The 15,758-nt window shown below is 42.3% G+C and overlaps 1 protein-coding gene across 2 annotated transcripts in view; it reads left to right on the plus strand.

The window, feature by feature from the left end:
* Positions 1-15,758, plus strand: part of LOC110515606 (ankyrin-2) — a 199,104-nt gene that overhangs the window by 154,866 nt on the left and 28,480 nt on the right. For both annotated transcript variants that reach the window (XM_036934160.1, XM_036934159.1), the window contains 2 exons: positions 5,607-5,814; positions 6,145-6,208. In XM_036934160.1, the coding sequence (XP_036790055.1) occupies positions 5,607-5,814; positions 6,145-6,208 (272 nt within the window). The remainder of the gene's footprint in view (positions 1-5,606; positions 5,815-6,144; positions 6,209-15,758) is intronic.

The raw sequence follows: 15,758 nt of genomic DNA on the forward strand, positions 1-15,758 counted from the left end.
ACCAGTTACATTACATTACAGAGATAGAGGAGACTCTGGACCAGTTACATTACATTACATTACAGAGATAGAGGAGACTCTGGACCAGTTACATTACATTACAGAGATAGAGGAGACTCTGGACCAGTTACATTACATTACATTACAGAGATAGAGGAGACTCTGGACCAGTTACATTACATTACAGAGATAGAGGAGACCTGGACCAGTTACATTACATTACAGAGATAGAGAAGACTCTGGACCAGTTACATTACATTACATTACAGAGATAGAGGAGACTCTGGACCAGTTACATTACATTACAGAGATAGAGGAGACTCTGGACCAGTTACATTACATTACAGAGATAGAGGAGACTCTGGACCAGTTACATTACATTACAGAGATAGAGGAGACCTGGACCAGTTACATTACATTACAGAGATAGAGAAGACTCTGGACCAGTTACATTACATTACAGAGATAGAGGAGACTCTGGACCAGTTACATTACAGAGATAGAGGAGACTGGACCAGTTACATTACAGAGATAGAGAAGACTCTGGACCAGTTACATTACATTACAGAGATAGAGAAGACTCTGGACCAGTTACATTACATTACAGAGATAGAGGAGACTGGACCAGTTACATTACAGAGATAGAGAAGACTCTGGACTAGTTACATTACATTACAGAGATAGAGAAGACTCTGGACCAGTTACATTACATTACAGAGATAGAGGAGACTCTGGACCAGTTACATTACATTACAGAGATAGAGGAGACTCTGGACCAGTTACATTACAGAGATAGAGAAGACTCTGGACCAGTTACATTACATTACAGAGATAGAGGAGACTCTGGACCAGTTACATTACAGAGATAGAGGAGACTGGACCAGTTACATTACAGAGATAGAGAAGACTCTGGACCAGTTACATTACATTACAGAGATAGAGAAGACTTTGGACCAGTTACATTACATTACAGAGATAGAGGAGACTCTGGACCAGTTACATTACATTACAGAGATAGAGGAGACTCTGGACCAGTTACATTACAGAGATAGAGAAGACTCTGGACCAGTTACATTACATTACAGAGATAGAGGAGACTCTGGACCAGTTACATTACAGAGATAGAGGAGACCTGGACCAGTTACATTACATTACATTACAGAGATAGAGGAGACTCTGGACCAGTTACATTACATTACAGAGATAGAGAAGACTTTGGACCAGTTACATTACATTACATTACAGAGATAGAGGAGACTCTGGACCAGTTACATAACATTACAGAGATAGCGGAGACTCTGGACCAGTTACATTACATTACAGAGATAGAGGAGACCTGGACCAGTTACATTACATTACAGAGATAGAGAAGACTCTGGACCAGTTACATTACATTACAGAGATAGAGAAGACTTTGGACCAGTTACATTACATTACATTACAGAGATAGAGGAGACTCTGGACCAGTTACATAACATTACAGAGATAGCGGAGACTCTGGACCAGTTACATTACATTACAGAGATAGAGGAGACTCTGGACCAGTTACATTACATTACAGAGATAGAGGAGACTCTGGACCAGTTACATTACATTACAGAGATAGAGGAGACTCTGGACCAGTTACATTACAGAGATAGAGAAGACTCTGGACCAGTTACATTACATTACAGAGATAGAGGAGACTCTGGACCAGTTACATTACAGAGATAAATGAGACCTGGATTGTGAAAACGACTTGTTTGTTTGTTTTTGATTTGATATAGAAATAGAAATAAATTATTTGTTTTTATTTTTTGCATATAAAGCAATAAAATAACAACTTGATTTTTCAATTTTCCCATGTGGGTCAGGTTAAATGTGGAATGCTTGTCATTGGTTATTATGTTCACAGCCAATATTTACTGTCCTTTCAAAGTAAGAGTTCACGCTTCTGACCATGCTGTTCTATTATCTACGAATTAATTGATTAATAGCTGACCGTACCGTGCCACAGTGCTATGATCAATTACGAATTCTGCATTAGATTTAGTGTGCATTGACTTAAGGAATGAACTGCTGTTACTGTAAATGGTTAGCTGTCTGATGTATCCTAGCTACCTAGCTAACCATTGGCCATCTTATTAAAAGAGCGCCCCCTATATCGAAGAAGTTAAATAATGATATCCAGACAAATCAACAGTAACTATTGCGAGACTAGAGATAATCACCTAGCTATGGTTAGTCAGTGGTTGCACATCTACCTAGCTGTAATGACACAAGGGTGTGAATAGCACACATTTAAATATATCCTTTCACAGTTTATAGCAGGTCTCCAGCTACCCAGACCTGTCTGATCAGGGTGCTGTGGGTGTGTCCAGCTTACACCTGTGCAAATCCGGTTGTGTGTGTATAGCAATGGAATGAAATATGCAACCAATGGCTCAAGTCGTGTTATAGGTCCACCCCACACCTGGAGGGTTGTGTGGTCCTGTCCAGAAGAAACCCCTAGCCCCTACCTCTAGACACTTGTGGAGATCTGAGAGGATTGGACAGGTGTAAGCAATAGAACCATAATTCCACCAAGAGGGTAAGGTGGATCTCACACCATGTCACCACCCATCAATCACTCTCAGATCTCCACAATTGTAGGGACTAGGGGTTGGTTCTGGACAGTAGGGGCTAGGTTTTTTTTCAGGACAGTAGGGACTAGGGGTTGGTTCTGGACAGTAGGGGCTAGGTTTTTTCTGGACAGTAGGGACTAGGGGTTGGTTCTGGACAGGCCATGGGTATTATGGTAGCTCAGTCAGTCAGTCACTGTCATCAGTCCCTCTCAGTGTCTAGACTCTGGGCAGTAGGGATTAGGGGTTGTTTCTGGGCGGTTGGGACTAGGGGTTGGTTCTGGGCGGTTGGGACTAGGGGTTGGTTCTGGGCGGTTGGGACTAGGGCTTGGTTCTGGGCGGTTGGGACTAGGGGTTGGTTCTGGGCGGTTGGGACTAGGGGGTTGGTTCTGGACAGGCCATGGGTATTATGGTAACTGTTTTCCAATATAATGATGTTTGTTTCCAACATCAGGGCTGTTTTCCAACATAATGATGTTTGTTTCCAACATCAGGGCTGTTTTCCAATATAATGATGTTTGTTTCCAACATCAGGGCTGTTTTCCAACATCAGGGCTGTTTTCCAATATAATGATGTTTGTTTCCAACATCAGGGCTGTTTTCCAATATAATGATGTTTGTTTCCAACATCAGGGCTGTTTTCCAACATAATGATGTTTGTTTCCAACATCAGGGCTATTTTCCAACATCAGGGCTGTTTTCCAATATAATGATGTTTGTTTCCAACATCAGGGCTGTTTTCCAACATAATGATGTTTGTTTCCAACATCAGGGCTATTTTCCAACATCAGGGCTGTTTTCCAATATAATGATGTTTGTTTCCAACATCAGGGCTGTTTTCCAACATCAGGGCTGTTTTCCAACATAATGATGTTTGTTTCCAACATCAGGGCTGTTTTCCAACATAATGATGTTTGTTTCCAACATCAGGGCTGTTTTCCAATATAATGATGTTTGTTTCCAACATCGGGGCTGTTTTCCAACATCAGGGCTGTTTTCCAACATAATGATGTTTGTTTCCAACATCAGGGCTGTTTTCCAACATAATGATGTTTGTTTCCAACATCAGGGCTATTTTCCAACATCAGGGCTGTTTTCCAATATAATGATGTTTGTTTCCAACATCAGGGCTATTTTCCAACATCAGGGCTGTTTTCCAATATAATGATGTTTGTTTCCAACATCAGGGCTGTTTTCCAACATAATGATGTTTGTTTCCAACATCAGGGCTGTTTTCCAACATCAGGGCTGTTTTCCAACATCAGGGCTGTTTTCCAATATAATGATGTTTGTTTCCAACATCAGGGCTGTTTTCCAACATCAGGGCTGTTTTCCAACATAATGATGTTTGTTTCCAACATCAGGGCTGTTTTCCAACATCAGGGCTGTTTTCCAATATAATGATGTTTGTTTCCAACATCAGGGCTGTTTTCCAACATCAGGGCTGTTTTCCAACATAATGATGTTTGTTTCCAACATCAGGGCTGTTTTCCAACATCAGGGCTGTTTTCCAACATCAGGGCTGTTTTCCAACATAATGATGTTTGTTTCCAACATCAGGGCTGTTTTCCAACATAATGATGTTTGTTTCCAACATCAGGGCTGTTTTCCAACATCAGGGCTTTTTTCCAACATCAGGGCTGTTTTCCAACATAATGATGTTTGTTTCCAACATCAGGGCTGTTTTCCAATATAATGATGTTTGTTTCCAACATCAGGGCTGTTTTCCAACATCAGGGCTGTTTTCCAACATCAGGGCTGTTTTCCAACATCAGGGCTGTTTTCCAACATCAGGGCTGTTTTCCAACATAATGATGTTTGTTTCCAACATCAGGGCTGTTTTCCAACATAATGATGTTTGTTTCCAACATCAGGGCTGTTTTCCAACATCAGGGCTGTTTTCCAACATAATGATGTTTGTTTCCAACATCAGGGCTGTTTTCCAACATCAGGGCTGTTTTCCAACATCAGGGCTGTTTTCCAACATAATGATGTTTGTTTCCAACATCAGGGCTGTTTTCCAACATAATGATGTTTGTTTCCAACATCAGGGCTGTTTTCCAACATCAGGGCTTTTTTCCAACATCAGGGCTGTTTTCCAACATAATGATGTTTGTTTCCAACATCAGGGCTGTTTTCCAATATAATGATGTTTGTTTCCAACATCAGGGCTGTTTTCCAACATCAGGGCTGTTTTCCAACATCAGGGCTGTTTTCCAACATCAGGGCTGTTTTCCAACATCAGGGCTGTTTTCCAACATAATGATGTTTGTTTCCAACATCAGGGCTGTTTTCCAACATAATGATGTTTGTTTCCAACATCAGGGCTGTTTTCCAACATCAGGGCTGTTTTCCAACATCAGGGCTGTTTTCCAACATCAGGGCTGTTTTCCAACATAATGATGTTTGTTTCCAACATGCTGTTTTAAATCCGCTAAATTATTTGTTTCCTTGCCACGATACTAACGAGTAATTTGTTCGACGATCAGATGAGAGCATCATGACTGGTTGTGTTCTTGCCACATGTAAAGGTCCTTTTAATCGTTAAATTACGTCTTTATTATTTGGCCCATACATTTTTTTATAGACTTCCCCCAAATGTCACAGTGTGATTCGTACTTAGTGTAAGGGTTAATTCAGAGGGTTCTGCCAGTGATGTTGGTAGAGGACAATATAATCTGACCATGTTTTGATCCTGAGTCTGTGTTTCTCTCTCTCTCTCTCTCTCTCTCTCTCTCTCTCTCTCTCTCTCTCTCTCTCTCTCTCTCTGTGTTTCTCTGTTTCTCTCTCTCTCTCTCTGTGTTTCTCTGTTTCTCTCTCTCTTTCTCTCTCTCTCTTTCTCTCTCTCTCTCTCTCTTTCTCTCTCTCTCTCTCTCTCTCTCTCTCTCTCTCTCTCTCTCTCTCTCTCTGTGTCTCTCTCTCTTTCTGTCTCTGTCTGTCTGTCTGTCTGTCTCTCTGTCTCTCTGTCTCTCTGTCTCTCTGTCTATATGTGTCTCTGTCTGCCAGTGTCTGTAGCCCTGTCCTCAGTGCAGGAGGACGTAGACAGCCTCAGACTGGTGAGGAGGGTGGACTCTTCTCCCAGACCGCCCCCAGCCGTCTCAGAGGAAGACTTATCAGTAGCCTCCCTCCTGGACATTCCTTCCTGGGCGGAGCCTATGGGCCATACCCACTCAGAGAGCATGCATGGGCTATTGGAGGACCTGGAGATCACAACGTATGTCAGTCAGAGAATGAGCCAATCAGCTTCATGGATGGATGAGAATATTTTTATATTTAATTTAACTGTAAATAGTAAGAGAAGAGAATTCTACAGAGTTTGAGACTCATTATCAATCTGTCATTCCAGTAGATCATCAGAATTGAATATGGTCAATACCTGATAGCTCCTCCAGATTATCATAATAATAACAATAATATTAATAATAATATATAATAATTATAATGATTATAATAATTGTTGCTTATATTATATAGTCATATAGTATGTCTCTTTGGAGTCTGCTAAAATGTAAATGTAACAGTGTTCATGTCATTCATGTTTCAGGGAGCTGAGCCCGTGGACTTTGGAGGACACGGTAACAAGGGAGTCCACCACCGCCAGCGAGCAAGTAAGTCCCCCTCTGAACGTGATTGGAGCAGAAACATGGAGACTAGCGTCTCAGGTGTTTGGCCCCCAGTGCCAAACCAGAGACCAGCCTCAGGGCCAGCGCAGCAGAAGTAGCAGTGGTCTGCTCCACCCTCAAGTGGGCGCCACTGGGCCTCTGCCAGCTGGTGTTGACCAAATGTCCCCACCGGGGCGAGGCGAGGTTGAGCGTGAGCGCTGGCTGTCGCCGGAACAGCTCAGGATATCGTCTCCCATAGTGATCAGTGACTTTGGTCTGAGTCTGTCAGAGTCTGAGCAGGCAGAGACAGACTTCAGAGAACTCTGTGTTGGGTTTAGGGAGATGCCACTGGACAGGACCCTGAACCCTAAAACCAAAGCCAGGTTCTCCAGAGAGGCCAGCACAGAAATCTATGACCACAGTCATTTAGCTGAGTCTGACTGTAGCAACGCGTGTTCACCTGAGAACCGTAGTCAGGCTTGTTCGCCTCAGGACTGTAGCCATGGTCCGGCAAGTCTGGCCATGGCTGAGGAGGCTGACCAGAGAACAGTGGCTGAGGAGGCTGACCAGAGAACAGAAAAGCACATAGAAGAGATAACGGCTCGATTCTACCGGGCCATGTACGGCTCAGAAGAAGTCCTGCAGGTCACTGAGATGGTCCCCGATCCCCACAGGTCCGAAGACCAGTCAGAGAAACGCCTGGAGCTGGTAGCTCTCAGAAAGAACCAATCACAGGTGGAGACACAGCTTTCGTTTATTGACGAGCCAGGAGAGGGTTGTGCCATGGCTCACTACAGCATGGTAGAGCAAACCAACGTCCAAAAGGGCATTGTTCGGCCGAAGGAAAGTCCGGCAACCAGCGAGTTCACTCCGATGACACGTGACTCACCTGACAGGCACCCTAGCTTTATCACTGTCCGACCAGAACCTGATAACGTCATAGTGAGGGCAAAAACATCCGGCATGTTCATGCCAGTTACCCCCCAGTCCCCAGGCCAAGACACAACACTGTATTCACATCTCACTAACTACAGACCTCTGACTCCTGATTCAGAAATGGAGTCCCTGTCACCTGACTCTCTACGGGGTCTCTCACCCATGGAAGAAGGGCTCATAACTGTAGCTAGACTATCATCCCCTGAGTCCGTAATGTCCGTTGGCGCCTACAGGGCAATTTCCCCTGACTCCCCTCTCCGCGAGCGTAGGGTAATGTCTCCAGATTCTGCCAGGGCATTCCGTGAAAGCAGGCCTCTTTCTCCCGGATCGGATGGGTCTAGATTTTCATCCGAGGTTAAAGCCTACATTATAGAGAGTAGAGAACCGTCATACTCTCCTTCAGACATATGCAAGAGTAAAAAGGATTCCTGTGATTCAGAGATAGCAGATAGTGCTCTTGGTACCCTCTCTCCTTCCCACACCGATATCACCCGGAGTCCCCTCTCTCCTTACTACCCAGATAGCATCCGCAGTCCCCTCTCTCCTTGCTACCCAGATAGCATCCGGAGTCCCCTCTCCCCTTCCCACACCAATATTATCCGGAGACCCATCTCTCCTTACCATTCAGACAGTGTTCTGAGTTCCCTATCCCCTGTGTCCTCTGAGGTGTTTTCTGATGACATATGGTCCCCATCGCCAGAGTTGTATGAATTGGTGACTGAGAGTAGGACCCTGTCCCCGAACTCCCCAGTACCAGAGTATGACACACCTGTACCTGAGACACCTGTACCTGACACACCTGTACCTGACACACCTGTACCTGACACACCTGTACCTGAGGCACCTGTACCCGACACACCTGCACCTGAGACACCTTTACAGGAGACTGATAGTATCATGACCCTAGGAGACTATAGGTCGTGGTCACCTGGTCACCTGTCGTGGTCAGCTGTGACATCAGAGATGGGCTCTGCAGATCTGTTGTTCACTGAGTGTAGAGCATCCTCCCCAGAGTCTGTTACTTCGTTGGATGAGTATAGGCAGCTTTCTCCTAACTCGCCGGCTCCTCAACACACACCCTCAGTGCTTGAGGAAAGTTCACTGTGTGATTCAATAGATATATCCTTTTCACCTGAATCTTTTACTTCAGACCTAGACTATTCTGAGCTCTGTCTTGAGGAATTGTATGCCGTGGAAAGACCTGATTCTCCTAATTCAATATTGTCAGAAGTAGATACAGTAGCTGAAAGACGCTTGGCAAAACATAGACCACCATCACCGGGATCTGGCAGTCCAGATAGTGAAACAGAAATGGAATGGGAGTTCATCCAGTTGTCGTCCCTTCCTGAGCACAGATCCCAGATCTGTACAGATCTCAGATCTCCTGAGTCATTCGGTTCAAACAGTGATGGAATCCTTATATATCTTGACCATTTCTTAACTGACATGAGGCCACCTTCACCTAATTCTGATACGTTGTTGGGTGATTGTAGGCCCTTCTCTCCCGACTCTCCACTTCCTGAGTTTAGTTTGTCGTTAGCTGAATATAAAACGTATCCGTCTAGAAGTAGACCCTCCTCACCAGCCTCAGTAACATCAGAATTTGAGTACTCTAGTTTAAGTCATGGAGAATCAGTAGCTGAAAACCGATCGGAATCACCAGATCCGGGGATGTTACAAATTCCACAGTATAGAGCTAACTTCCTTGATTTTGTAGTTCCTGTGAAAAAATACTCATCGGCAATAGAAATTGGTGAATTGAAATTCAGACCCCTGTCACCAGAATCAGTAACTTCAGAAGATGAGCATTCCTTCCTTGAGCTCTTGTTTTCAGAGTCTAGATCATCCTCTGCACAGTCTGTTGCATCATTTGATGAGTACAGGCCCCTCTCTCCTGACTCTCCAGTTCCTCACTTCATGCCTCAATGTTGCGATTGTTATTTGTCTTTCACTGGAAGTAGATCATCACCAAAATCAGTAACTTCAGATATTGAATACTCTGAGTTCTGTCTTGAGGAACTGTTTGCTGAGGACAGAGCAGATTCTCCTGAATCAATATATTCAGACAGTGAGTTTCAGGATCAATTGGAAGCAGAACTTGTTCCAGTCTTGCATGAATCAGCTTCTCCATTTTCTGATTCTCTCCCTCACTCTATTCAATCTGAAACATATATCAACAAATTCATCTCACCTGCCTTAGTCCAGTTTGAATCTGAGCACAGATATACCAAAACAGACATATTATCTACCACAACAATGGCAACACAAGACTCTGTTGAGGCTAAAACCGCGTTACCAGTTGCAGCTAAAACAGCATTTATACAGCTTGACTTAAGTGATGAGAAATGTTTGTCGTTGCTACCAGCTGCTCTAATGATGCCAGTAAAGCAAGAGCCAGCTATTTCTCTTGATGAGGTAGATGAAGACAATTTGAAACACCAAGATAAATCTGAAGTCAAACCTTTATCTCCTGAGTCAGTCTTGTCAGAAAGTGGTTCACAATTCAGACCTGGAAATTGTGATTATTATTTGTTGTACAATGGGAGTATTTCTCCGATACCTGAATCTGTAACAACATTTGAAGATCATAGACCTCTTTCTCCTGACTCACCTAATACACAATTCAGACCTGGACATTGTGATTATTATTTGTTGTACGATGTGTGTAGGTCTACATCACCTTTGTCTGTAACTTCAGCCCTTGATTACCGTGGTTTGTACAGACCAGATTCCCCTTCAAATAGTGAATTTACAGTGACAGATCAAAGTAGCCTATCTGAGTATAGACCACTCTCACCTGAATCAGTAACTTCAGAAGGGGACTTTACCTTCCTTGAGCTCTTGTTTTCCGAGTCTAGGCCATCCTCTCCAGAGTCTGTTGCATCATTTGATGAGTACAGGCTCCTCTCTCCTGACTCTCCAGTTCCTCACTTCATGCCTCAATGTTGCGATTGTTATTTATCTTTCACTGGAAGTAGATGTTCATCACCAGAATCAGTAGCTTCAAATATTGAATTATCTGAGTTCTGTCTTGAGGAACTGTTTGCTGAAGACAGAGCAGATTCACCTGAATCATTTATATCAGAGAGTGAATTTGTTGAGTCAGTTGAAAGAGGTCTAATGAAACTCAGACCCTTGTCACCAGAATCAGTAACTTCAGAAGGTGATTATACCTCCGTTGAGTTCTTGGTTGATGAGTCTAGACCATCTTCACCTGATTCTATCACTTCAAAAGACGAATATCGAGCTCTATCTCCTGATTCCCCAATCCCACAATTTAGTCCCTCAATCATTGAGTCATCAGTGTCTTCATTGTTTACCAGATCTTCGTCACCTATTTCAGTTACTTCAGACATTGAGGGATCTGCCTTCTATCTTGAGGATTTTTTCAATGAAGTGAGACCATATTCTCCAGAATCTTTTGTGTCAGAGAGTGAATTTGTTGAAGCAGCTGAAGGAGGTTTGATAAAATTCAGACCCCTGTCACCAGAATCGGTAACTTCCGAAGATGGTTATACCTTTCTTGAGCTCTTGTTTGCAGAATGTAGACCATCTTCACCTGAATCTGTAACATCATTTGATGAGTACAGGCCTCTCTCTCCAGACTCTCCTATTCCTGATTTCAGATCACATTGTTGTGATTATTATTTGCTATTCACAGAAGATAGATCTTCATCACCACAATCAGTCACCTCAGACATTGAATTCTCGGGATTTAGCCTTGAGGAATTGATTGCTGAGGACAGAGCAGATTCTCCTGAATCGATATATTCAGACAGTGAATTTCTGGATCAATTGGAAGCAGAACTTGTTCCTCCAGTCTTGCATGAATCAGCTTCTCCAGTTTCTGATTCTCTCCCTCACTCTGTTCAATCTGAAACATCTATTAACAAATTCATCTCACCTGCCTTAGTTCAGTCTGAATCTGTGCACAGAGAAACCAAAACAGACATATTATCTTCCCCAACAATTGCAACAGAAGACTCTGTTGTTGCTAAAACCACATTGCCAGTTGCTGCTAAAACAGCATTTATACAGCTTGACTTGAGTGATCAGAAAGGTTGGTCAGTATTGCCAGCTGCTGTAATGATGCCAGTAAAGCAGGAGCCAGCTAATTATCTTGATGAGGGAGATAAAGACAGTATGATACACCAAAATACATCTGAAGTCAAACCTTTATCTCCTCAGTCAGTCTTGTCAGAAAGTGGTTCACAATTCAGACATGGACATTGTGATTATTACTTGTTGTACAATGGGAGTATTTCTCAGATACCTGAATCTATAACAACACTTGAAGATCATAGACCTCTTTCTCTTGACTCACCTAATACACAATTCAGACCTGGACATTGTGATTATTATTTGTTGTACGATGTGTGTAGGTCTACATCACCTTTGTCTGTACCTTCATATCTTGAATATTGTGGTTTGAACAGACCAGATTCCCCTTCAGATAGTGAATTTACAGTGACAGATCAAAGTATCCTATCTGAGTATAGACCACTCTCACCAGAATCAATAACTTCAGACGGGGACTTTAACTTCCTTGAGCTCTTGTTTTCAGAGTCTAGATCATCCTCTGCACAGTCTGTTGCATCATTTGATGAGTACAGGCTCCTCTCTCCTGACTCTCCAGTTCCTCACTTCATGCCTCAATGTTGCGATTGTTATTTGTCTTTCACTGGAAGTAGATGTTCATCACCAGAATCAGTAGCTTCAAATATTGAATTCTCTGAGTTCTGTCTTGAGGAACTGTTTGCTGAAGACAGAGCAGATTCACCTGAATCATTTATATCAGAGAGTGAATTTGTTGAGTCAGTTGAAAGAGGTCTAATGAAACTCAGACCCTTGTCACCAGAATCAGTAACTTCAGAAGGTGATTATACCTCCGTTGAGTTCTTGGTTGATGAGTCTAGACCATCTTCACCTGATTCTATCACTTCAAAAGACGAATATCAAGCTCTATCTCCTGATTCCCCAATCCCACAATTTAGACCCACAATAATTGAGTCGTCAGTGTCATTGTTTAGAAGATCTTCGTCACCTATTTCAGTAACTTCAGACATTGAAGGATCTGGCTTCTATCTTGAGGATTTTGTCAATGAAGAGAGGCCATATTCTCCAGAATCTTTTGTGTCAGAGAGTGAATTCGTAGAAGCAGCTGAAGGAGGTTTGATAAAATTCAGACCCCTGTCACCAGAATCAGTAACTTCAGAAGATGGTTATACCTTCCTTGAGCTCTTGTTTACAGAGTCTAGACCATCTTCACCTGAATCTATAACATCGTTAAATGAGTACAGGTCTCTTTCTCCTGACTCTCCTATTGCTGATTTCAGATCACATTGTTGTGATTATTATTTGCTATTCACAGAAGATAGATCTTCGTCACCACAATCAGTCACCTCAGACGTTGAATTCTCTGGATTTAGCCTTGAGGAATTGATTGCTGAGGACAGAGCAGATTCTCCTGAATCAATATATTCAGACGGGGAATTTCTGGATCAATTGGAAGCAGAACTTGTTCAAGTTTTGCATGAATCAGATTCTCCAGTTTCTGATTCCCTCCTTTGCCCTATTCAATCTAAAACATCTATTAACAAATTCATCTCACCTGCCTTAGTCCAGTCTGAATCTGTGCACAGACACACCAAAACAGACATGTTATCGTCCACAACAATGGCAACAGAAGTCTGTGTTCAGGCTAAAACCACGTTACCAATTTCAGCTAAAACAGCATTCATACAGCTTGACTTGAGTGATGAGAAATGTTTGTCATTGTTACCAGCTGCTGTAATGATGCCAGTAAAGCAAGAGCCAGCTAATTATCTTGATGAGGTAGATGAAGACAATTTAAAACACCAAGATAAATCTGAAGTCAAACCTTTATCTCCTGAGTCAGTCTTGTCAGAAAGTGGTTCACAATTCAGACCTGGACATTGTGATTATTATTTGTTGTACGATGGGAGTATTTCTCCGATACCTGAATCTGTAACAACATTTGAAGATCATACACCTCTTTCTCCTGACTCACCTAATACACAATTCAGACCTGGACATTGTGATTATTATTTGTTGTACGATGTGTGTCGGTCTACATCACCTTTGTCTGTACCTTCATATCTTGAATATTGTGGTTTGCACAGACTAGATTTCCCTTCAGATAGTGAATTTACAGTGACAGATCAAAGTAGCCTATCTGAGTATAGACCACTCTCACCAGAATCAATAACTTCAGACGGGGACTTTAACTTCCTTGAGCTCTTGTTTTCAGAGTTTAGATCATCCTCTGCACAGTCTGTTGCATCATTTGATGAGTACAGGCTCCTCTCTCCTGACTCTCCAGTTCCTCACTTCATGCCTCAATGTTGCGATTGTTATTTGTCTTTCACTGGAAGTAGATGTTCATCACCAGAATCAGTAGCTTCAAATATTGAATTCTCTGAGTTCTGTCTTGAGGAACTGTTTGCTGAAGACAGAGCAGATTCACCTGAATCATTTATATCAGAGAGTGAATTTGTTGAGTCAGTTGAAAGAGGTCTAATGAAACTCAGACCCTTGTCACCAGAATCAGTAACTTCAGAAGGTGATTATACCTCCGTTGAGTTCTTGGTTGATGAGTCTAGACCATCTTCACCTGATTCTATCACTTCAAATGATGAATATCGAGCTCTATCTCCTGATTCCCCAATCCCACAATTTAGACCCACAGTAATTGAGTCGTCAGTGTCGTCATTCTTTAGCAGATCTTCGTCACCTATTTCAGTAATTTCAGACACTGAAGGATCTGGCTTCTATCTTGAGGATTTTGTCAATGAAGAGAGGCCATATTCTCCAGAATCTTTTGTGTCAGAGAGTGAATTCGTAGAAGCAGCTGAAGGAGGTTTGATAAAATTCAGACCCCTGTCACCAGAATCAGTAACTTCAGAAGATGGTTATACCTTCCTTGAGCTCTTGTTTACAGAGTCTAGACCATCTTCACCTGAATCTATAACATCGTTAAATGAGTACAGGTCTCTTTCTCCTGACTCTCCTATTGCTGATTTCAGATCACATTGTTGTGATTATTATTTGCTATTCACAGAAGATAGATCTTCGTCACCACAATCAGTCACCCCAGACGTTGAATTCTCTGGATTTAGCCTTGAGGAATTGATTGCTGAGGACAGAGCAGATTCTCCTGAATCAATATATTCAGACGGGGAATTTCTGGATCAATTGGAAGCAGAACTTGTTCAAGTTTTGCATGAATCAGCTTCTCCATTTTCTGATTCTCTCCCTCACTCTATTCAATCTGAAACATATATCAACAAATTCATCTCACCTGCCTTAGTCCAGTTTGAATCTGAGCACAGAGAAAGAAAAACAGACATATTGTCTACCACAACAATGGCAACACAAGACTCTGTTGAGGCTAAAACCGCGTTACCAGTTGCAGCTAAAACAGCATTTATACAGCTTGACTTAAGTGATGAGAAATGTTTGTCGTTGTTACCAGCTGCTGTAATGATGCCAGTTAAGCAGGAGCCAGGTAATTATCTTGATGAGGTAGATGAAGACAATTTGAAACACCAAGATAAATCTGAAGTCAAACCTTTATCTCCTGAGTCAGTCTTGTCAGAAAGTGGTTCACAATTCAGACCTGGACATTGTGATTATTATTTGTTGTACGATGGGAGTATTTCTCCGATACCTGAATCTGTAACAACATTTGAAGATCATACACCTCTTTCTCCTGACTCACCTAATACACAATTCAGACCTGGACATTGTGATTATTATTTGTTGTACGATGTGTGTCGGTCTACATCACCTTTGTCTGTACCTTCATATCTTGAATATTGTGGTTTGCACAGACTAGATTTCCCTTCAGATAGTGAATTTACAGTGACAGATCAAAGTAGCCTATCTGAGTATAGACCACTCTCACCAGAATCAATAACTTCAGACGGGGACTTTAACTTCCTTGAGCTCTTGTTTTCAGAGTTTAGATCATCCTCTGCACAGTCTGTTGCATCATTTGATGAGTACAGGCTCCTCTCTCCTGACTCTCCAGTTCCTCACTTCATGCCTCAATGTTGCGATTGTTATTTGTCTTTCACTGGAAGTAGATGTTCATCACCAGAATCAGTAGCTTCAAATATTGAATTCTCTGAGTTCTGTCTTGAGGAACTGTTTGCTGAAGACAGAGCAGATTCACCTGAATCATTTATATCAGAGAGTGAATTTGTTGAGTCAGTTGAAAGAGGTCTAATGAAACTCAGACCCTTGTCACCAGAATCAGTAACTTCAGAAGGTGATTATACCTCCGTTGAGTTCTTGGTTGATGAGTCTAGACCATCTTCACCTGATTCTATCACTTCAAATGATGAATATCGAGCTCTATCTCCTGATTCCCCAATCCCACAATTTAGACCCACAGTAATTGAGTCGTCAGTGTCGTCATTCTTTAGCAGATCTTCGTCACCTATTTCAGTAATTTCAGACACTGAAGGATCTGGCTTCTATCTTGAGGATTTTGTCAATGAAGAGAGGCCATATTCTCCAGAATCTTTTGTGTCAGAGAGTGAATTCGTAGAAGCAGCTGAAGGAGGTTTGATAAAATTCAGACCCCTGTCACCAG

Source organism: Oncorhynchus mykiss, chromosome 10 (assembly GCF_013265735.2).
Source record: "Oncorhynchus mykiss isolate Arlee chromosome 10, USDA_OmykA_1.1, whole genome shotgun sequence".
Classification (NCBI taxonomy): domain Eukaryota; kingdom Metazoa; phylum Chordata; class Actinopteri; order Salmoniformes; family Salmonidae; genus Oncorhynchus; species Oncorhynchus mykiss.